The 24,525-nt window shown below is 41.6% G+C and overlaps 1 protein-coding gene across 7 annotated transcripts; it reads right to left on the reverse strand.

Annotated features, from left to right (window-relative positions):
* Positions 1-485: 485 nt before the first annotated feature.
* Positions 486-23,478, reverse strand: prss12 (serine protease 12). 7 transcript variants are annotated; one of them, XM_061059759.1, is made up of 13 exons: positions 22,873-23,478; positions 20,899-21,037; positions 19,779-19,951; positions 19,399-19,549; positions 18,631-18,809; positions 17,961-18,102; positions 17,645-17,883; positions 14,708-14,849; positions 10,705-10,910; positions 9,983-10,061; positions 8,973-9,095; positions 3,915-4,210; positions 486-1,748 (listed from the first exon to the last, which is right to left on the reverse strand). In XM_061059759.1, exons 1-13 carry the CDS (start codon positions 23,267-23,269, stop codon positions 1,411-1,413), a joined length of 2,604 nt encoding a protein of 867 aa, XP_060915742.1. In that variant the 5' UTR covers positions 23,270-23,478; the 3' UTR covers positions 486-1,410. The 7 variants fall into 7 exon arrangements, with proteins under 7 accessions (XP_060915742.1, XP_060915725.1, XP_060915715.1 ...); XM_061059742.1 differs by having other exon boundaries at positions 10,696-10,910; positions 22,873-23,477; XM_061059732.1 differs by having other exon boundaries at positions 10,684-10,910; positions 22,873-23,476.
* Between the last annotated feature and the right edge of the window lie 1,047 nt (positions 23,479-24,525).

A 24,525-nucleotide genomic window follows, 5' to 3' on the forward strand; every position in this document is an offset into this window, starting at 1 on the left:
TTGTAACAGTTGTCCCTGTTCTCAAATGAGTGTTGAGTCAACAGGAAGTGTTTACAGACTCGATGAGGACGACTGAGAAAAGGGCTGCCATTCCTGAAGACAGTGTTTGTTGCTGTGTGAGTGTGTGTGTGTGTGTACACATTGTCTGACATGTCGGTGCTCACTTTGACAGTTTGTGGTCAGGAACAAACCTGAAAGACTTCAGTTCCAGCTGCTGTCACTGGAAGTATTTCAGGTCTGCTGCTGTGTGGGAATGACAGATCCTCTAATTCCAATGAAAGAAACACTCAGAACAACAAATATGCACCAAACTGGTTTTAAGAGAGCTGCATACGCCCATTATGATGCAATGGTTTGAAGAATGTAATGATTACACACAAAACTCTTTCATTTTTACAAAATCAAAGTTTATGAAGAGATGTTACAGTACATTTAAACACCACAGTCAGTCATGACCAAATAAAAAAAAGGCAGTGTAGTGGCTGTTTTCTTTTTTCAAGTGAACCAGATTGTCTCCCTGGACAAACCATCACACAACATGAATCAAAAGTGTCTATAAGACAAATCAACACCTAAAAATGCTGTCTTGTGCTTTGATTCAGAGACACTATAGTCCCTTCTTTCCTCTGCAAATGTCAAGCAGCGCCGAGACAAGGACTAATACTGATTGGATAATACACCATCAACGCCTGAGTTATTCCTAAGACATCAAATCTGCATTGAACACAGTAAAACAAAGGTCACAATGAAGAAACATTCCATAAACAAGTATGAAATGAAGTGTAAGAGCATATATTTGACTTTGGCAGATGTTACTATGACGATAATATTAAACACAAAATCACTGGACACCATGCATTAAGTACATAGAGAGGGGTTTTAGTGCAAATCTGCAAATTCATGTCTATCAATACTCATTGTGTATGCAGGAGTGCATGCTTTATGTTGGATACTATGGTCCCCTTTTTCAACAAGTGTAATCCCACGATTCACAGCATAAATAATAATATAACCTTACAACAAGAGTAAGCACTGAAAACAGAAAGGAAGACATTGTAGTTTCATGTGCAGTCGCAACAAAAAGATAGTAATGACATTTTTTTAATTTGAGAGTTAACATCATTTATAATCTTGCAGCTTTCAAGATGAAATCGTTCAAATAAGTGCTAATGACTCAGGTGAGTGAACAGAATAGCACTCCTCTCTACAAAGAAAAAAAAAAAAAAAAAAAAGGTTGTACGGGAAAACGTTTTGTTTCCTTGTCCTCTCGCTTTGACAGTCAGTTTATACGACTGAAATAACAGAGTCACACGCATCAGGTATTCATGTCTGAAATATGTTGTTGTGTCAGTTATCGTGCCAGTCTTGAGAGTAATCCACTCTGATCCCATGTGAACTGTGATTAGTGTTTCACCTTTCAATGCCCCCTCTCTTTTCGCCACCATGTCCGATGACTTTGTGTATCCAGGAGCTGAAGGCAGAGACTCTGGTATAGACGCCGGGGGACTGTTGTGTCCTGCAGGCATGGCCCCAGGACGTCACCCCATAAACCACCCAACCCCCTCCTGGGCGCTCGCACACCAACGGACCTCCACTGTCGCCACGACAACTGTCCACCCGCCTCTCCGGCTGGATGCTGCCGGCGCAGAGCATGCGGCTTGTGAAGGCTCCTTGGAAGTGCTGCTGGCAGTGACGCCGGGGGAGTAAGGAGAGGGGGGCCTGCTGCAGGGTCTTGGAGTATGAGCGACCTGAGAAAGAGGGGGATGAGTTAGAATGAGTGGTATGTTTGAGCATCTAAGTTTATATGTGACAAATGTCAGAGACTGGTAGATTGACAACCTGTGAAACTGCAGGCTGAAAAACAGATTTTACTTCGGAGCCTCAATGCTTCTTTTATTAGCTGCCTCTCATATTGTCTGCAGCCTTTGAATAATTGAGTAGTTTTGTTTTGACCATGCTTGTTGCCAGCTTTGATTTAAAGAGAAATATCTGGATTGATTTAGTCATTGTTAAACCTTATCACTTTCTGACAGTTCAGCTACCGCCATCATCGGACCAAACCTTTAATTGACGTCCGTTTAGGAGAAAATATCTGCAAAAAATAACGACAACCTTTAACCTTTAGCTACTTTTTGTCTTTATATGAAAACATTCTGACAAACTAAATTAGGCAGTAAAAATATTTTGCCTCTGTTACGCCTCCATGTTTCTCCACTGAGTCACCTGCTTTTGTTTATTTCTGGTCAAATCTAAGATTTGTTGTTGTTGTTTTTCATTCAATGAAGGTTCCTATCGTACATCTTTTTCTCTCTTTACTTTGGAAAAGATGACAAAAGAAATCTATGGGAGGCTTTAGTTCCAGCCTCTCTTCAGGGGCAAACATTCATATTTACTTTGCATGGCAGCTTAAGTCTGTTTTTCTGTGCAATATTAGCCTGCATGTATTTTTGTGATGTCAGAGTGGCAGACAGCCAAAAACAAACAGCTGTACAAACCAGACTTCTCACCCTTAATGAAACAGCCTTTCCCTGCATCACAGGCGCTGTAAATAGCTTGTGTTGTCAAAACACTTACAGAAACAAATGAAAGCACTCTCTCCGATACACATGCAGTTATAAAGGGAATATGATACACTGGTCCCTCAAGAGGGAGTACATGTTTTTGACATAAGCATGTACTGTGACATTGTCTAGCCCTTAGTGACTGTGTTGTTATGATTAATGACATCAGCATGTAATTTACAGATCGCTAACAGATGTGCGTCGCTTACTCAGTCAAGTGTACGGACACATACGTCAGACAAGTGCAAAAGCTGGTGGAAGATTCTCCTCTAGATTTCAGCTGAAAAATAATTGGTGTGGAGGACACCGATAGCGGTTTTGTTGCGTGCCCCGTGTATAGAGGCTGTAGTCCTCATTGCAGCGGCTGTGGGTTCAAATCCGACCTTGCTGCATTTCAACACCCTCACTTTCCTCCCCAACATTTCCCTTTGCTCTTCAGCTATCCTATCCAATAAAGGCAAAAAGCCCCCCCAAAAAAACTTTAAAAAATAAATGATAATAATTGATATAGGAAGACTCCAACGGGACCAGATAAAGCCAAATTATTGACAACATTCTCCTTTTCTTGTGTTTATTAACCCTTCTATACACAGAGGGCCATTGAGAGGCTCACAACATCAAACAGCTGTATTTATAGTTCATAAACACAAACCCAATAAACCCCATCTATGTATCAACTGGAATCTAACAAGTTCTGATCATTTGAAAGCATCTCAATTGATCCCAAGTAAAAAAATAAATAAACAATGAGTGGTCAAAATCTGGAGAGACAACGAGTGCTTTGAAAATACAGCTAAAAAAAACCCAGCTAATTATGCTAATGTTGGCAATAAGCCAACTACTAGCTTAAGGGTAAGATTTATTACAGTAACATAACTGTTAGCTTGTCTTCATGACCTTTAGCTAGAAATTTCTTGTGACAATATGAAAAGCTTAGCTTAGTTGACTGTACGCTAATGTCTAACGTTAGCTAACTGCTTCTCAAACTATGTTGTTTTTACTTGAAATCAGGCCAAATGTCGCCCTAGTTTTCACTACTGGTTGTTTTTGATGGTTATCAATTGAGAAGTACTGGAGGGCTATACATTTGTCTTATTTGCTACATTTGTAGGATTTGAAACCTCATATAAAGCAGAAAAACATTGAAGAAGAATGTGAGCTGCTCGCCCTGAGCATGATGTCAGAGGGACATGTCTGCCAACTCAATCTGGTGCGTTTCAGTGCTTTTTTGAGAATTGAGAATTGTTTTCAATTGTATATAAAATGGAAACCAATATCTAAATGTGATTGTGTGAAGCATCCAGGGTCACTCTATTATCTCCCCTGTGACACAAACACACAACACACCCTCACCTGTGTCACCCCAGCCGGTGATGTGACAGTTGCTGGCTTGCTTGAGCACTCTCTCTTTCCTCATGGGCAGGCAGGCAGGAAGAACATGTCTGCTGAATGACACGCACTCTCCCGGCATGTGGCCCACTGCTCCTGGTGACAGACGGACCAAGGCCAGATCGTAATCGTTGCTCTGGGAGTGGTAGCTTGGGTGAAGGACGATCTGATCGACGGCGTACTCCTCCTCGTACTCTTCGGGGACAAGCGAGTGGTAGTCGCCCACTCTGACTTTATACTGCTTGGTGCTGTTTCCATACCTGCAGAGAGAAACAGAGAGAAGGGCCACAGGGGCCATTAGAGGGTGTGTGCATGTGTGAAGGATCACTCTTCTTTATACATAAAATATGAGCAATAAAATTAAGAGCTCCGGTAGGGGTTAGATCACCAGTAGTTGTTCTACAGCTGGAAAAATACCATGATGTTACATTCAGACCATGCAGTCATGAAATCTGTTCTTTTCGCCAGCGAGTACTTTAGATTTTGAGGGGTTTTGTTGTTATTCTTTAGGAGCTTTGCTAATCAGTAGGCTAAGTATTATCTTTTCAAACCTCCTCTGTGCCCATCTCTCTGCAACACAATACATTCAAAGTGCATTTATGGTTACATTAAACACTTAAGCAATAATAACTGTGAAGAATAAATTAGAATAAATAAAGGAAAGACAATAACAACAAATACATTTGTACTTGTAATTTTTTTGTTTTTTAAAAGATTTAGTCTTCGGCCATTTGTGCCTTTATTCGACAGATAGGACAGTGGATAGAGTCGGAAATCAGGGGGAGACAGAGAGAGAGAGAGAGAGGGGAACCTGGGCCGCCCACTTGGAGGACTACAGCCTCCATACATGGGGCGCGAGCACTAACCGCTGCACCACCAGCGCCCCATGTACTTGTACTTTCATCTGAATCATAGGCTACTGAAGGGGTTTCCACGCCTAAGATGTTTGGCTTTATCCGCAAGAAGCTGGGAAGAGGAAGAGGAGAGGAGAAGGGGGAGTCTGGGACAATGGCTGAATTAAAGTCAATGGAGCGAGGGAGGAGAAGGATGAAGAGAGGAGTGAAAGAAGGAGGCCTTTTGATCGAGCCAAGCCGCTGTGTCCAGTTACAACTGGTGGAGTGTTTCCGGAAAGATCTCCTGACCTGGGAATGTTACAGCCTTCCTGGCAGAGCGGAGACACTGCTGACAAGTCTTCTAAGTAGAGTACAGTACATAACCATTAACACACATGCACACACATGCACAATGGCCCACAGGTTTTGAGCTCCAGACTGAATGACGCTGTTGTACAAATCTATTAAGGACTGGCACAAGATTATGGCATGCAGTCACACCCAAGTTATCTTAACATTGTTGTTGTTGTTGTTGCTAAAAGCATCTGAAAAAACTGCTGGCGTTCTGTTACAGTTGGCAAGCCCCCAGCTGTACAGCTCAAAGGTATAAATAGGTTTAATGCATTGACAGCATGTGACCACTGGCCTAAGGTCAAATTTTGATGGGCCTACTAATCGGAAATTGTAGTTTTGGAATAATGTAATATGATCATGTCACCTCATGTGTCACGCTCAAACCATCTGTGTTGCAAATTTGAACAAGTAGATGTAGGCACACCAACATGTTTGTGTGTTTTCTGTGTATTATGTTACTGGGAGTGAGTTAGTTGATTTGTTTGTTTGTTTTAAGTGTGTGTGTGTGTGTGTGTGTGTGTGTGTGTGTGTGTGTGTGTGTGTGTGTGTGTGTGTGTGTGTGTGGTGTCTAGGGAGAGAAATAGAGCGAGAGAGAGAAATAGAGAGAGAGAGAGAGAGAGAGAGAGAGAGAGAGAGAGAAAGTGACATTTTATTTGAGTGTTTATTTTTGTCCAACAGAACTAGTGACAACTAGTTCACACTTTTTTGGACCTTCCATAAATCCTTCTTAGATAAAATACTTGTTCTTCCCCTCATTGCCACCTTTCAAAGGCTTCATTTCTTAATGAAATCATGGTTAGGACTTTGGCTTTGGCCAGGATTTTGGCTGCCAATGATCATGAAAACAAGATAATCGAGAGTATTGTGCTGCGTGCTGCGTGCTTCGTCTGCGCCTGTTTTTCCGTCAGCGTGTGTGTTTCTATGTGTGTAATATTTCAGTTGCTGTAAAAGAAAGGTGACACTGTGTAGTCGGAAGTCTCTATCTTGGTCTGCATGCTCTGGCAGCATGCAGCAAATTACTTTTCAAAGCTGTCATAGCTCAAGCTACCATAGCTGATATCTGACCAATGAAAGAACGACGACATGACCTTTCTCACTTTCTCGGAATGTCTTTGATAAAACATTTTTTTACAGGAAGCTTCACGATGATTTCATGATCTCTGTTGTTTCTTATGATGTGGTGTGGAGTTGTAGGGCGGGGCGATACGGACCAAGAGTCATATCTCGATATTTTTTTTAGCAGAACGGGGATGCAGAATACATATCTCGATATTCTTTCTGTAAAGAAATAACAAAAACAAAGTCAAATCCACATGGTCGGAATGTCACACCGACACTTTGATTGACAGCCTGCTCCACAACGTCAACATGCGCATGAAAAATGAGCTGAAAACCCACATACAGTCCATAACCTCACATACATTAACAACGAAACTGTCGAAATGGTCAGCTCCTTCAAATATCTTGGACTCACCCATGACAATAAACTTAACTTTCAACACACGGCCGACACTCATAAACGCTGCCCGCAAAGACTTTAGTCCATACGGAAACTCCGAGCCCTGTCTGTCTCACCTCCCCTCCTGTTACTTTCTGAGTAACAAAATCATCCAACCCATCCTCCTTTACATGTTTCTTCAACATGCTCACTGTTACAAACTAAAGTAAACTCACCCGTATCACAAATAGTGCTTCGGAAATCATAGGCTTACCTATCTAAAACCTCTCACAACTCCACTACAGAGCCCTGACTCACAGAGCACTCACTATAGCCCAGGACCCCTCTCACCCACTCAATCCACTCTTTTCTTAGATACAGAACCCTGACTTGGAAGAGGGCACACTTCAAAAAGAGCTTTGTCCCCTAAACAAGCTTCCACGCTGACCGGCCCCTTCTTTGTTATGTGTTTCTTCATGTGTTGTATGTTTTCTTTATGTGTACCAACCGTACAAAGCTGCAAAGCTGTGATACAAATTTCCCCCTGGGGGACAATAAAGTATTGTATTGTAAAAATGATCCTTAAATGAAATAGAATGGATATATTGGTTTTCCTTTCCTGCATGTTTTTTTGAAGTTTTGCTCAGTGAGGCAGAGAAGTGGAGCAGGGTGATGAGGATCAGACAGAGAGAGGAGAAACAGGTGAACTGGCGGCTCTACGGAAGAAACGTATAACAATACTTTAAAGTGACATAAACCATATCGATATATACAAGATATTTTTCTACTCTTTATCTCATTTGAAAATATATCAATAAATCTTAAAAACTAAATATACCCAGTATATACCCAATATACCCAGCCCTGTGTAGTTGTGTGTTACATCATCTTGATAATAAACATTAATCACAAAGAATAGTCTGTCACAACAGTCAAATGTATTGTGCCGCGTGTGTCTTGTATAAATTGCCAATCTGCAGCAGTCAGCAGAATACTTGTCTACACTATGTCATCAAACAGACTGCGACCAAAGGATCAACAAGTCTAAAAAGAACACCCACACAACAGGCCTGAGGCTCCTAGGTGTGAGCATGCGTCATAACATATTATTTACTTTGTATTTTTATTAATATTATAGTTTTGGGTTTTTTGATCCTTTAACCACTTGTTTCTATTTCTTTTACTGCTCTTACCTTCTTATTGCTGTTATCTTTTTATTTGCTTTTATCTCTTTTAGTTTCTTACATCTTTTTAAATCTTTGGTTCCTCTTGGTCTCAGCTCGTGTTGTTGGGTTCTTATCATGGTTCTTGTGATGGTCGGGTTATATACTGTATGTCTGTTGGGTATCGTGCACTTTGGGTTCTTTTCTGTTGAATTGTATTTAATTATTTTTAGTATTTTGCATCTGTTATGTTCTTGCTGTTGTTTATGTTCTTCTGTGGTTGGTTTAGTTTGCTTTGTTCTTGTTTGTCAAAGCACTTTATAAACCTGTGTTTTTAAAAGGTGCTATATAAATCAAGTTATTTTTATTATCATTATTATTATTCTTAGAACATGACCTTGAATGGATAACACCCATTGTTTATTTACCTTGGCAGATCATCTGTTGAAATTACAACTCCTTTGTGTGGTTTTAAATAACTTCAGTTGAAGTACCAGTCAAGTTAAACTGATGAGTCCTTTGTGCAATCACACCTGTGGCAAACTGGTCGCAGTGTTTGCATTACTCAGTCTGAGAGCTCCTGATTTCTACATCCTGAGCGGTTTTAATTTGCAGGGCTGCACAGATGTGTTTCCTGTGTGTGATGAGTTACAGTGCAGAGGACGAGGTTCTTGTATTAAGGAGTACACCTCCGGCAGTGGAAGGGGCCTGGGAATGTCTTGCGCAATGGCACAAGTGAGGATTTAGTGAATGAGCTTTTCCTCTCTTTAATGCGGAAACATCAGGATTTGAAAGGCTTGAGCTGCTGGAGTCTGCAAAGACTTCTGGTTTGACTAGGAAACCCGAACATTAAAAACAATACCCAGTGACACAATTGAAAAATGTTTCACTTTAAATACAGCCTTCAAACCTTACAGCTAATGCATCAAGATCCAAAGCAGACTCCAGGGCAAGTGATCCCTAAACCCCCTACTTTCTCATGTTGGCTCTCTGTTCAATTCATTTCTTTTTCTTTGCATTAGCCTTCCCACCGCCTTCTCTGCTGTATGCATTAGGTGATCGATTCCAAGATGGCGGCACCATGTGGAGGCCATCAGCCCAGATGAAAGTGAGATGAAGTAAGTCTGTGCTCCTGCCTTCTGCAGCTAAAAATAGATTACTGGTACACGGCAACACAAAGTGTGACACAAAGACGCTCTACTTTAGTGTGTACGTGTAAGTTTGTATGTTTGACCTCTTGAAGCAGTGTGCAGAGGTGAGGACCCAGCAGGTGTCGATTACAGTCGCTCCACACACCAACCTCCCGTCTCCACGAGACCCTCGCAGACGTATTGCTGCCTGCCATGGCCAGCCGCCCCTACAGACAGGAACACAAACACACGAGTGCAGTTACTGTGTGTAAGTGCACAAATAACCTGAAATGAAAGTGTAGACACAGAATCCAGTCTATAGCATTTAAAAGCAAATGAATGCTTCTTTTTTTTTTTTTTTGCAATGCTACAAAAGGAACGACATTTGACTAAATTTGACTTTAGAACAAAGTCTTCATGGTATGGTAGCCACACCTCGATCATTATGTTGATCAGGACTGCTCCATTATGGCAAAAAATCATAATCACAGTGTTTTGGATTGATACTGAGATCAGGATTATTAGACACGATTACTTGTCGATTTTACAACTTCTGCATCACATGCATTTAACAAACTTAAACTCTTAACATTTTAACACTCTGGCAACTTTGAAAAGAAATATAAATATATATATATATATATATATATATATATAAATGAAGACACATTTATGGACAATAAAGAGCACAGCACGCAGCACACATACACATACTTTTAAAGGACATAAGATCGGAAACAAAGCTAGCAGAACTAGTTTACGTGCAGCAGGTGTAAGCAAGCTGGAAACACCCACACACACATAACCACAAGACATTCCTTTTTAATTCCAGACGTCTTCTGTGTACGTGTTTCTCTTGTAAATCATCACTGTGACTCACAAATTAGACGCCAACATTCCGACTCTTTATACTCGCATACTTTCACTTCACCACATACTGTGGATGTTCATGTTTGCAGGTAGTACACATCCCTGTCGTGTATATCTTTGCCTGTATTCTCAGATCAGCTGTTTTCAATCTAACTTGAAAATGCTTCCAACTGGTTTCATTCTATATGTCTTTGGCAGGCGTTCTCTGTACCATTATTAATCCCTTCTGTCTCTTCCAGCTTACCTCAGAGAGTTCTCTCCTCCTATGATTCGTCGCTGGCGAGTGTGTTTGAGCCGCAGACCACAAATTGAGTTGTCAGGATCTGACAGAGACAAAAGGGGAACCGTTTGGGTGTGTATATGTGAGAGTTTGAGGGAGGGCGATGATTGCAAAACCACACATTACGTCTCGGATGTTGCTCTTATTAAATATTTAAGACTGACTGAACAGAAATAAAAGCCTGGGATTCATCCTCCAAATAAAGCAAATTGAATAAATGAGTGATGGTTTTCATAGGCTGCGTGTGTGTGATGTTGAGGTCTGCAAACTGAGGTTAAGTACTTTTTCAGAAGCTGTAATTTATCATACTGAGGAGACAAAGCACCCTCCTGCACTGGTTTGACTTTCATCAGTGTGTGTGAAGGAATAGCATATGTGCCGGTAACGGATAGCTTAGTGTGAGTCTGACGTGATGTGTGACAGACAGGGTGAAGCAATAACAACCTTCTCTCATTTTACCATCTGGATATATACACACACATTGAAGTCCTCCCTGCTCTCCTCGCTCTTTAACTTACCTCTACATTTTCTTCAGTTTCTGTTTGTCATTACTTTTCCAGAGCGTATATCACACTGGAAATGTTTGCTAAACATGCTCTAGTGGAATCCAGGCTACAGATAAATCACAGGAGCTTTTTTTCTTTCTTTCTCAGAGTAACACTTACGAAAAAACAGACCTGTGGCACCTTTGACTTCTTTGTAGCCGGGCTGTGATTCACCATAGTCACAAATGACCCCGGCATCCTCACTATGGCGACAGTTATGTGTGCCGGGTGCCTGTTTGATGCAGTCCGCCAAAGAGCGCTCCTCGCCGCTACACTTCACATTGTCCACGTGGATTGGCCCCGTCCCCTCCCCGAAGTATGCCATCACACGGGCCTTCGAGGCTCCACTGGAGAGGGCGGACAAGAGGCAAAAGAGAGAATTCACTGTCATTGCCTTCTGAACGATATTAACCTGGAAATGTGTAAGGCCTGTCAAAATAATAAAAAGGGTTTAATTATACAGAACTGTTGCTTACAAAGTGTTTTACAATAAAGCATTCAAGTAATAAAAAAAAAGTGAGATAGAAACAAACTCAAAGCAACAAAAAGAGAATGAACAAAACTAATCTAGAAATATTTAAATGTCATAAGAAAAGCGAGGGAATACAACAGAGTCTTAAAGAGTCACTGGAATTCAATGATCAAATATAAACATAGAAACGTCTTGGGTCCCCAAAGACACAAAATGCTCAGTTTCTTTTTGTTTTCAAACTCCTCACAGGAGTCATGAAAAAGACTGAAATGAATCTTGATGCTTCATCGGAAACTATCAAAAAACGATATCATCAAAGATAGAAGATTTTCCACAGAAATATTCACAGTGAATGAAACATTTGACTGTCGCAAGGAGGCAGCATGCGATTCCTTTCACTGAAAACTCTGAATACAGGTGTAGAGAACAAGATCCGCAAAGATATAAGATGTACTGGTTTGTCCACGGGGGGGGGGGGGCGCCAACATTGACAAAAGACAAAACTTCTTCACAGGCAGGGGCGTGTCCAGAGAGGTGACCAGGGGTGGCATGGGCCCCCCTTGAAATCTTATTGGCCACCACGGGTTTCACCCCAAAATCTTTGACTATTGTTTAGCTATTTGCCTTTCCAGAGGTGGGACTTGTGTAGCTCATTGTTTTCTTTGTGCAGATGTTTGTTTGCAATTTTAAAAAATGCTTTAAATTGTGACTTTGGCTATAGCCTCTGTACTGTTTTGAGTCCTTGAAGAATCAAGCTTAGAAGATGTATTTGTTGTATCATATACTTGTGTTTGTTAACATTTGATGTGACCAGTGAAGGCACAAGAGGTAAACAAATGCTCTTCATTCATGTGTGCACACAAACTTCAGGTCCAACCCTGCACAAGTCAGTGCTCCCTGCTCAAAGGAGCTGCAAGCTGGGATCTCGAAACATTGAGACACCGCTGGCTGACCTGAGTTACTTTACGGACACAACAATTTAATAACGTACTCAGAGGAGCCTCAGATGTAATAACTACATTTTTCTTTAAAAAAAACAACAACAAAAAACTCAACTCAACTTGCAGGCGATGGAGGGTGGTCAATTTACCCTACTCCCAAAACTTAGATTTTTCTTTCTTTAGAAGCTGTGCTATTGAATTAGGAATAAGTTATCTGTTTTGTATGCATTAATTTACTTTAAATGATTGTGAAAAAATTATTTCAACTCTATTATTTACTTGACTAATTGTTTTTTTTTTACATTTCGTTAATAACCTTTACAGTATGTCACAAATAAAAGAGTCAATTGTTGAAGGCTGAGCGGTTACATCTTTCTCTCTGTATGTGTATGTACAGGCATATAGAGTTTCTGATAACATGATAGCATAGATGTAATGGTATGACATTCTCTGGCTGTGACACAAATCAGGTCAAACCTCGGTCACAATCTAACAAGAGTATTTGTATCACTATCTCACCTCTGACTTTAATTAGCACACAGCTAACACACAGGGGCCTGTGAGCTGTGGCTGTGTATGTGAGCCTGTATCGGCTGAAACTGTCACTCCAATCAAGATTGATAGATAACTGACCTGAGGGATCTCATGTTGCATCCCTGGGGTTTGATGGATGGCAGGTCTCACTTCCCCACTGATTCCAAAGGGAATCTCATGTCTCTCTTTGAGACATCTAGCTTTGTGTACTTGTGTCTCATGTAGCTCCCTGAGCAGTACTCAGCATGCAAAGGGTATACGTACAAGTCTCATGGAAATAAGCCTTGAGACTGACAACAAGCCTGCTTGGCGTCTTCGTGTGACAGCACAGATTTGAACCGTCAAAAATTAAACACGATCCACTTTGGACACTGAATGTTCAACTTAGAAAGGAAAGCCAAATTGTTTTGTGTTTTCTCAGACATAATATTTCATGTACTGTCCGTTTAAATTAAATTCTGAAAGGACATTTTTAAATGTTAGAGTATGCGTTTAAAATATTTCATGGGGGGGATGGAAGAAACGATGCAGCCAAGGTGACTGCAACAAATCACACACTGAAGCAAACTGGTGTCAGAGTTTGGACGATCTTCTAACAAGCCATCAAGATGAGTAAAAGCCCAGACAGGCCCAGTTACTGTATGTCACATTTAGCACAGCCATTGCAGGACCTGCATGCAGTTAGGCTGCCAGAAAAGAAAATAAGAAGAAAAGGAGGGAGCTGGCTCAGGCATTTGACCCCAACAAGAAATTGTTAAAGAACTTATTTCAGTCAGCTCCAAAAGCTGATGGGAGCCATACAGAGGGAGTTCATGTTAGCCAGGAGGCTAGCAGCTAACAGTACTGATCGAATGTGCATATGTTGATTTAAATCATTTCCTGGGAGGGCCCATTCACTGGGCCTTTCAGTGGCCTAGCCATTTCTGCCAGTAGCCTACTGGTTAGTCTACGCATGTACAGAGGATGAAGTCCTTGAATGCGGGCGACCCGGGTTCGAATCCGACCTGTGGCTCCTTTCCCACATGTGGTTCCCCTCTCTCTCCCTGATTTCTGACTCTGTCCACTGTCCTATCTCTAAAATAAAGCCAAATGTAGAGCTTAATTCAGGGTGACTTTGGGTCAAACGGTTGACTTTGAATATGATTTGCGTGAAAGTGTGTGCGTAGCTGCGTATATTTTCTTTTATCACACCCATAGCGACCTCCAACCCTTGGGGGCCTGCTGTGCATGTAATGACCTTTCACCACACCTCATGCAAGACAGAATGATGATCCTAACACGGATTCTACACGCCTGCAACACGCTTCGTCTCCCTCTCTCACGCTCATGCACTCCAGATGTGGCTCTCATGTACATGACAGATGCGTCACAGAAAAATGAGGTGGCTAAGAGACGAGTCTCCCTTGCAGAGGAGTGATGTGAGGGAAAACAAGAGAGTTTATTACGCTACAGTTTTCCCTCGCCATTGTTTTGGAAAAGAGGACAACGTCTCAGAGGGAGAAGATAATGGGACACAGAGAGGAGCAGATGAGGTAGTTGACATGCCCTGGCTGTATCTGTCACTGTGTCAAAGTGTCATTTTCATGATTGGCTTGTCCTTTAATTGGATGTTTATCTTGGCTCTGCTAAAGGACACAGCTTAATCCTCTAATAAAGGCAACTGGCAGCACACCAGAGGATCATGAGAGTGGAGTTTTAAAGATTAATTGTCTGTCATTTTGAATGCTTTTAAGCATACTGCAGTTTTTTTTTTTTTCCATTGTTGGTTAGCTTGAAACGTGCATGATGAGGTGCAAACTCAAAACAGAGGAGGGTTTAGAGATGGAGAGATGAAAGACAGACACAGAAAGAGGGAGCGAGGGTACTGGAGGACACATGCCAAGTATGGGAAGTGGTGATTGATTTTTGCAAACAGAGCGGGTAGTCTGGATTCACTTAAAAGTTTGATGTATAGCGTGGTCACAATGCAAGACTACAGAGAGCTATTCTGCAACCTTTTTGGAAACAAATATGTTGACATGGGGCGTGACTAAACAGCAGGGCTATCTGTGCCCCAAATGAAATAAAAAATGTGATGAGGGAAATTACCCCAAACAAACAGGTCTTCTCATGTGTGAAGAAAAGTATTTTCGAGTAGACTCGCTCAGTCTCTTTTTTTTTTTTTTTTAGAGGTTTTTTTAAAGCCGGAAACACACACCTGTATCCCAACTGTCGGCAAACCACCTCAGCGTCATGGTCAGTCCATCCGTCGTCACACACGGTCCCCCATTGACCTGCCAGATAGAGCTCCACCCTGCCTTCCCTCGGGGTCTCTCCTCCCACAAGCCTTACTGGAACATCTGATGGTTACACACAGACACAATTAACAGTCACTCCACGTCACCCTGCTGTCACGTAGTTATTCCTGTTCTCTGAAGCTACAAAAAGCCCCTCATTGTCGAAATACTTAAAGACATGACACATACCACATTCCCTCACAAACCTGATCTTCCAGACTAACATGGAAGAAACAAAAGGTAGGTAACCAGGACACCTTAGGGCACGGTCACACTGGCCATCCGTACCGCGCCCAAGCGCGCTTCAACGCTAAAGTCCAGTTCGTTTGACCAGTGTGACCGCTCCGTATCGTGCTCAGGCACGGTACACTTCCTTGGCTTTGGCACACTTCGGAGAGATGTGCTTCGGCACGGTACACTTCATGCACGAGCACAAGCACGCGGGTAAACAACGCTGACAGCCTTCATTATGGAGAAATCCAGAGTTTCATGGCTGTATCTGACTAAAATGACACAATATAAGACACAAAGTAGCTGCCATGCTCTCTGTGTTGTAAGTCTGAATCTGACTATTTCCAGAGGGGGAATTTTTCATTTATTTGATTTCCTCTCCTCTCTAGTGCTCTGTCTCTTGTTCTTTCTCTCTTAAAGAAATGAGTTTAGTCACTCTATCATCATTTTTAAGCACGCAGATATACAGACATGTTCACTCAAGCATAATTTTCTTATTTCAGTGAATTCCAATCTCTTTACTTTGTGTAGATCATTTCAGAGCAAGTTTATATCCATGCCAAGTGACAGATTTTGCTAAGATCATTAATAACTAACAAAGTGGTTTGTTGCAAAAGCGTTTGTTGTAATGCGTATCTCTGTGACTGTGTGGACTGGAATGACAAAACCTTGTGTGTGGGCAGAACATAAGAATTGTGGGAGGGGGGAAAGAAGACAGCGTGGGTTAATTGTGGGAATGTTTGCTTATTTGGTGGTAACGGCAATTGAGGAAATGCTCATCTTTGTCCTCTCACTTAGAAACACAAACACTGTTTTAATGTCTCTCTCTCTCTCTCTCTCTCTCCCTCACACACACACACACACACACACACACACACAAACACACACACACACACACACACACACACACACAAACACACACACACACAAACACACACACTCACACACACATTGCATTGCAACTCTAATGTGATGGTCACTCACAATGAGAGAGCAAGAGGGAAAGGGAGCAAAAGAGAGAGAGAGAGGGAGAGTTCAAAGCCCAGCTTGGCTTATCTGCTTTTTCTCCTTTTCCAAAAACAACATAAACCAATCTGCCCGTGGCATGTTGAGGGGAAGGGGGGATTTAGTCCCACACTTAAACACACAAACAGTCACATACACAGAAAAACTCTGCAGTAACGACATCATTCTATCGTGTGGAGCTGAGAGTGTCCCTGCGCTTCTAGCCAAACGACATAAGCCCGCTAAACTCAACTAAGCAATCACTTTAAAACTGGATTCATCCTTTAAGTGACATTCAACAGAGTTATCAGACTTTAAAGCTGCAACATCTCACCTCTCAAGACAGAGGACAGAGAACTGAGCAGTTATACAAGATGAGCTGAAACCTGAGCCACAAATGCTTCCACCCAGCTCTGTCCAAGCATGTCTGTATTAATTGCTGGAGGCTATAAACACAAGGTTTATTCGTGGCACAACCCTTTCCTCCCTCTCACTCAACCCTTTTGGCTCTTCACACAAAAGGTGTAAGAAGTGCAGCCTTGCCCTTACGCTGATCCTAATTGATGTGATGTTGTGGTAACCTGTCAACCATGTCAGAGCTACACTGTCGTTAGAATGACCGTTTAATCATGAGGACTATACAAGAGAAGCTGTTATTAAGCTAGCTAACAGCTGTGCCTGTTAGTGTTAACATGACTGACATCATCCTCTATCTGTCTAACAGAAAGGGCCGGGTTTCCGCTCCTAAGTAAGACGAGCTCCAATCGACTGCAGGTTGAGTTTGGCAAAGATCTCAGAGACAGATTTGAATAAATTTCCCGTTTTCATAAGGTTCGAGGAACAAAGCGTAGAGACTTTTATCGTACAGGTTTCCTGTTCTTCTCTGCCTATAAAGCACATGTGCGTGTAGAGAAAGCAGTCCTCAGTGTAGGCTTTTATTGATAATGATATAATTATTCTTGTACAGAAGTCATTTCAGTTGAAGTTGTTCTACAATCACGTTTTCCGATAAGATTTAATATAAACCTTACAAACAACAGCTGATGAAGTGAATGTATTAACTTAACGCCTAAACCACACCTTAAATGATCAGTTTGGACTTCTGGGGAATACGCATAACTTTGATGGATTGATATTTTTGTGCTAGCCTAAGTTCAACTCTTTAACCAAGTTGACATTTTCATGGGATCCCCTTCTGTTAATAAAGAGTGAAAATAAGAGTATCAAAACCCCATACACAAGCACTCACTAACTTGAAAACAGCACATTTTCATTGTGTGACAAACCAAACCTGAGGAAGAAGATATGTCCGCAACACGTTCTCACAATGTTTAGAGGTCTTCTTCATTTTTGGAAAATCACCTGAAGAAGACCTCTGGTCGAAACTTTGTGATTGTGATGAATTCAAACTTTTGGTGGCGTTTGAGCAGAGTGTGCGCGGGCCTATCTTCTTCCTCAGTCTGCTGTTTTTGCACTGCCAACATACATTGTTGAAATCATTTAAAAATCTAAACAAATGAATACATTTTACACAGTTACATTGTACCTTTATCAGCATTCATGATTCCTCTGCTATACATGTAACATTTCTTCATGTGTCTTACAGTAGGAGAACTACTTACTAGCAGGAAGACTTTCTCCGATGCGTTCAGGGCTGCACGCGATGTTAACGTCTTCATGGTGTGTGCAGTCATGACGGAGCCACTCCCTCTTGTTGCACAGTATTAGGCTGGGCTCCTTCCCTGTGCAGCTCACATCGTCCAAAAGAATTGGACCTGACCCCACCCCAAAGCGTGGGACCGGGGTGATGTCTAGTCCTTCGGAGAGGAGAGTCTCACCTAATCTGGAAGGTAGACATGCACTGCATTTTCAAAATGATTATGATTAAGTTATAAGGGTCTGTTTTCATTGGCTTGTCTCTGTCTGCTGGCACGTTACCTGTAACCAAGTTGTCTGCACACCACTTGTGTGTTAGAGTCCGTCCAGCCGTCATCACACACTGTACCCCACTGACCTCTGTAGAAGACTTCTAGACGTCCCTCGTTGCTGCCTGAACCCCCTGCTAGCCGAACAGTACCATCTGGATGGAAGGAGAAAGGCAGACAGTCAGACAGACAGAACAATAGGTTAATCCTGAGGGTACATTTAAAAATGTTTTTTTCAAGGTCTTTGTTTGAATTAAAACATTTTTTTTTTTTAATCACTCCATGGGGTGAATGAACTGAATAGGGGTGGGACAAAATATCCATACTGCAATATATTGTCCTCCTGACTCATGATACAATAATCAAATAGCTGGTGCCAAATAATGATCTTTACATTTTTAAAAATCCAACTCACTGTGTCACCACTTCCTGACACGAATGAGGGTATCGTAAAAAAAAAAAAAAAAAATTGGCCAAAGACGAAGAAGACAACAGCATCGTAGAAGAAGAAAGGGAGCGCAGGATAATGTCAGACAGAGTTGAATAGAAGTTGAAGGACATTGTTAATCAGATATTGTGATGTATCATTAGTTATATGATTGTCTTGCAAAATATCATTTATCACCGTATCGTGATATTATTAACCGGATGAATTGCTAAAGCTGATTGGGGTGTCGTAGTACCTGTAAGAGGGTTGCAGGACACTCCTGCGTCCTCGGAGTGCAGACAGTTGTGTTCCCCCCAGCCACTTTTGGGACACTGCTCCAGAGTGAGTTCATTGCCGGTACACCGCACCTCATCCAGCCACACACGTCCTGAACCTTTGCCAAAATGTGCCTGGCCCCATGCCCTGGCCACGCCGCTACAAAGAATAGAGAAGATTCAAAATCGATTCAAAGTTTGGTTTGCAGGAAAACTGAATCAATTAACAACAGATGTACTGCCTGACCCTGACTTACAAAATAGATGTCATAGGAATCAATTTAGGAGAAACCGCCTTCAATGCTCAAATGTGCATACATAAGTACTGCAACATCAACATCACAGTGGCATGCACAGAAAATACACACCAGAGATTCGGGGAGAGTGTAGTGTTGCTAAATATGCATATTTCTGTGGTCCTAGAATTCATGCAGGAACAATGAGCCTGATTCACTATCTGACCCCCAGATGTTCTTTACTGCTCGCTCCTCTCTCTGTGTGTCCAAATGGAAAGAATACTTGTCATACTTTTGGAAACAGAGGGAGAGACAGACGGCTGGACACCCACATCAACTCATCTCAGCTTCCCACTCTATCTTTCTGTCACACTTCTGTCTTCTGATTTCATACTCACAGCTGCTTATTGGTTGGAATTATTGTACATATCAGCATTAACACCTGTGTGTGTGTGTGTATGTGTGTTTGGGTCTGTGTGTGTGAGTGTGTGTGTGTGTGTGTGTGTGTTTTACCTAAGCCCTAGCTGTCGACACACCACCTCTGCATCACTGTCGTCCCATTGGTCGTCACATATTGAACCCCATTGCCCTGCATGGAAAACCTCAACTGTGCCCTCTGACCTTGACTGGCCTCCAACCAGTCGTATGGGGAGTGACACTATCACTGAAACACACACGCACACAAAAACAAAAGTTCATGGGTCTTCTGACTGAATCCATAGATGCAAACAAAATTGAGGGTATGTTTTTCATTTTGAAATATATGTTGCATATGAATAGAAACAATTCTTCAAGCATAGAGGGGGTGTTATAGTTATCAGCTTTCTTTGTGTTGATGCTTAACCTCCATCCCTCCAACACAGGGCTCATCATTCACCATGAGGAGTGCTTACATGGCTGCGGGGTGCAGGTGATGGCTGCAGCCAGAGAACACTCCCCTCCATTCCAGCTGGTCTTTGGACATTGGAGCAGGTCTGGCTCATCTCCCTGGCAGTGGATGGCTCTCCAATGAAGCTTGGCCAATCCTGGACGAAACAGAGGAACTGCACGTGCACTACCTGAGATCCTGGAAGGATAAATAAGTAAATAAATAAGAAAATAAGTTTTTTTTTTTTTACTCATTTGAAAAACCTGTTCAACCTGCAACATCAAACAGTAAACTGATATTATGTTTGGACATTTGAATTCAGAGATGGGTCCTGCACAAATAGCGAAGTGATTGTTTTAGCAAACTAGCGGTAACATTGAGCCATCTGTGTTGTCATGATCCAGGGCCAACATGGTCGTCCGTTTTACACACCCAACAGCTTTCAATAAGTGAGCATGTGTAAGTCATCACCAACGATTTGAGCCGACATATGGCTGACATTTGCCCTGTTTCCTTTCTGCTGTGGACTTGCATTGACTCCTGTGTGAACATGCACACACACAGGCATGTGTTCATGTCAGCATGCATGCCAGCGCTGGTGTTAGCATCAACATGTGCAGTGAGTGCACAGAACGCCACTGTTCTCCAGGGAATATCACATGCGTTGGCAACTGACTATACCCCAGCAAATGATTATTGTCAGTGTATGTTCTTTGTAAAGGTTCAAATTTTGACCAAGCAAATGAGTTGCTCTTGTCATAATTCCAGACCAAATAGAAACACTCCCGCATGTGTGTCAGACAGAGACAAAAGGAGAGTCCGTAACAAGGTAAATAGCTGAGCACTAAAGGTATTTAAATACCTCTAGGGAATGGGGGGTTGGAATGCAGAGGTCACTTAAGAAAAGTACAAAGACTGTGGCGAGCATGCATGCGTAAGTCTTAAAGTGTAGGAAAATTCTCTTACATTCCCACCAAATTTCCATCACACCCTAACCATCTGCCAGGCCTCTGACGGCAGCTTTACATTGTTGATTCATAAGGCAGATGGATATTTTTCCTGTGTCTGAATATGTATTGGAGAGGGTGAGGCAGACAGAGAGCAGCAGATAGTTCTTGTGTTTGCATGTGTGCGTGCTCTCTCACCCCTTGCCCAGCTGTCTACAAACCACTACAGCGTCTTGGTCGCCCCAATCATCGCTACAGATAGACCCCCACTCTCCTCCCAGATAGACTTCCACCCTGCCATCGAGCTTGGAGCAGCCTCCTAGCAGACGCACAGAGCCTGGGACAGAGAAAGGGTTGGAGAACAGTAGATGTTTAAAGAGACATCAGTTTTAGCGCCGAATGGGAGGTAACCGATGACACAATGTAAAGTAAAAATGTGATGAAGATTATCAAAATATTTAAACAAATAGGGCCTTGCGACAAAAGTTTTTTTCACACGGAGAAAGGAAAGCAAAAAAAATGGTAAATTCATGCTAAAGATAAAGTCCTGTGACTATAAATACAGATATTATTTATTTATTATTACTATAGATATTAATAGTGACATTTACATTTATTAACACATCATGATGAAGTAGTAGCAGGTGTGTCTGCAAGGGCTTACAAGGCACCAGAAAACAAACGAGACAGAAGCGACAACATTATGAGAGAAAAAGAACAAAAGAAATTGCATGACATGTCAAAAAAATGACAAACCAAGTATTATCACAATCATGCTCCTGAGGCATTAGCACCGACTGGTGCTTAAGAAGCGGTAACTTCAAAAGATCAAACCTAAAGCATACTCTTGCACAGATGAAAGACATTTAACACAAAGGGATCTCTGAAACATGTTGAGTGTGAACAGGGACTGAAGTCTGTCATTATCAGAAACAAAGGACAAGTCGAGCTTCTGACATTTGGCGGAAAAGCTGACATCTAAGAATGTGATTTAATGGACACTGGAACAAATAGTGCATTTTCTTTTCCACCTCCCCCAGGCCACACAGAGAGCAGCTTCGATGCTCCTTTGGAGCTGGGTGGAAGCGACCTGTTTGTAATTCAAGAGGAAATATACCACATAGTATATTTTCTTTAGAAATCTTGTTTTTTGTCCCATGCCTCACTGACATACAATTGATCAAAGTGGTCAAGTGTTTCACAAGTTTCCGAATGTGTGCAGGAATGTGTATAAGACATGGGTACAGTGGGTTTGGGTATATGTTAAAAAGCGGCAAAAGCTTTATTTATTTTAGTGTTATATCATAGAGGAGTTCTGATGCAAGCAGAGAATGTGCGGGTACAACACATATGCAACAAACAAACCTATATCTTATATTGCAGACAACGTTTAGTGTGTGGTCTTGTACAGCAGATACAGAAAATGTAAAAACTGTATGAGGCAACCCCCATAGTGCTTTTAAAATCTGAACATCTCCAATTACTGAATGAATATGTCAATTCCATGTATCAATTACCAAAAGATAAATTATAAATGATACCAACATACTCCAAGGCTAAAAATACCACAGGTCTTCTTTTGCCAGATGGAAAACTCACACACACTTTCCCTTTCACCACTCTCTCACCAAACTACCTTCCATCAATCCAGAGATGAAGGGCCAATTTATCTTCAGTATTCGTCTTTAGCAACATCCAGTACTTCAAGTCTGTGTACAGGAAGTGCTGTGATTCCCATGTCTCATATCGTTATGTGAGAGGAGAGGTTTTATGTACTTCTTTCTACTCTTAACACCTTTGATCTCTGGACTGTGTTATTGCCAAACACACCTGGCCTAAAGCAAATACCTGTGCACTCATTACAGAATAAATGTGCTTAGACTTACCATCTGCACACTGTACTGACACCTATGAGGGTGTGTCCTGTTAAATTACTTCAGTGTGGGCTTCCTGAGTTGAACAAAAATTGAGCAGGAAAATTGCAAACAGTAGCTACCCTCTTTTTAAAATAAACCGCATGTAGCCTACTTAATCTATCTCAATATTCCTGTCTTGATTTTTGAAATGCTTCTGGAGTCTAGTTTGCACTGTTCTCGTCATTATTCTACATGTTTTTAATCATTGATCCCTATATTACAGTGTTGTTTTGAGCGTCCAGGCCTGTTTGTTTACCTTGTTTACAGTCGCAGTAGCCCCAGTCCACTCTGCCTTTGTGGTTCCTGAAAAAGCACCAGGGTCTTATCCTGCCGTCCGGGTTGCGACAGTGATTGTGCTCTCCTATTCCTTTGCCCGGGTGGCGATCCGTGAAGCCGGTCACCTCAGTCCAGTTCATGCACCGGCTCCCGGACTCGGTGACGTCTATTGCTCCCCGGTAGAAAGCGTCTTTCCCACGGCTCTGCAAGCAGTCTGTGAAAGGCAGGATGAATGAAGGGACGCTGCTGGAGTAACACACGCCGCTGTTCGCGGTCCACAGCGCGGCTACTATAATAAGAAATGCCAAATTCATGTTAGGTCTCCGATTGTTCGTGATAATAGAAAAAAAAAAAAAAAAGTCTGTAGCGTCTGTCATGAGCTGAGGAGACGATTTTCAGTTTGCTTCATCACCCTGCCGCCCGGACGAGAGTGAGAACCGAGGGGAGAAAAAACGACGCGGATCAATGAAACTCCTGTTTACGTGGGCTTAACAGGCAGACAGCCCCCCATGAAAAGCATAAATGATAAAGTAACTTGTCCCATCATGCAGGCTTATAACCTACCATTTCATTCCATATGTTCATTTTAGCCTTATATCCTAGGGGCTACATAGGCTAGAATAATCCAGCCCACCTATCTGTATTTTATGTAAGGCAACACAATAGGGAGACGAGCCAAAAAAAAAAGACAAAAACTTCAAATTATTTCATTCAAAAAAAAAAGGTGCATTTGGGACTGTAAAGGATATCCACTTGTAGAGACATGGTCAGATAACTAGCTCTAATCTTACTGTATTGTCTTTTTTATCCTACGACAATTTTAAATATTTATTTTAATATCTTGTTGCTTTTATGTGTCGTATTTTATTTGTATTTTATTTTTATACATATTTTTTAAATTCTTATTGGTGTGCATTAGTCTCTCAATGATTTTACAAACTACTTTTTGTCAGCAACTTTTCTGCACTCTTGTTAAGCACTTTGAACTGCAATTTAATATGTCTGAAAGGTGCTGTATAAATAAAGTTTGATTGATTGATATGAGCCTATATAGTCTCTTAATTGCTATATAGGCTACGTTTTGGATTCACACTGTCGTCCTAAACTTTTTTTTTTTTTTTTACCATCAACTCACATGGATCCCAAATGTTGTTTAGGCTAAATTTATAGTTTTCTCAATAAAAGAGAGGAAATCTTCTTTTTGGAACCATATAAGAAATAAATGAGATGCTGAACATGAGAGGAAGATGAGTGATTGAGGTTAAATCCTTATTTTTAAGTCCAAATCCTTATGAAAATGAGACTGAGAAAATGTTTTCATTGAGTTTTGTGTATGTGATAGACGGGCAGAATACATAGCGCCTCTAGTGCCTACAAAAGTGTGCTCTGATTGGATGAACAAGAGCGTCCCCTATCTAAAGACGTCATCAAATCGCGCCGATTCAAGCAAACAAAGTGTTGTTCAATATTGCACACAGCGTACGCCGTCATGGGAGTCGGAACTTAAAAAAAAACCTCTCACCGCTTAACCCTGCCACGAAAAAAAAAAAAAATAACAATAAAACGCTTAAGCACGCATGAACAATATAACATACATTAATTACTGCGTGTTTCTATATTTATTTCAGCGGCC

Source organism: Labrus mixtus, chromosome 2 (assembly GCF_963584025.1).
Source record: "Labrus mixtus chromosome 2, fLabMix1.1, whole genome shotgun sequence".
Classification (NCBI taxonomy): Eukaryota; Metazoa; Chordata; class Actinopteri; order Labriformes; family Labridae; genus Labrus; species Labrus mixtus.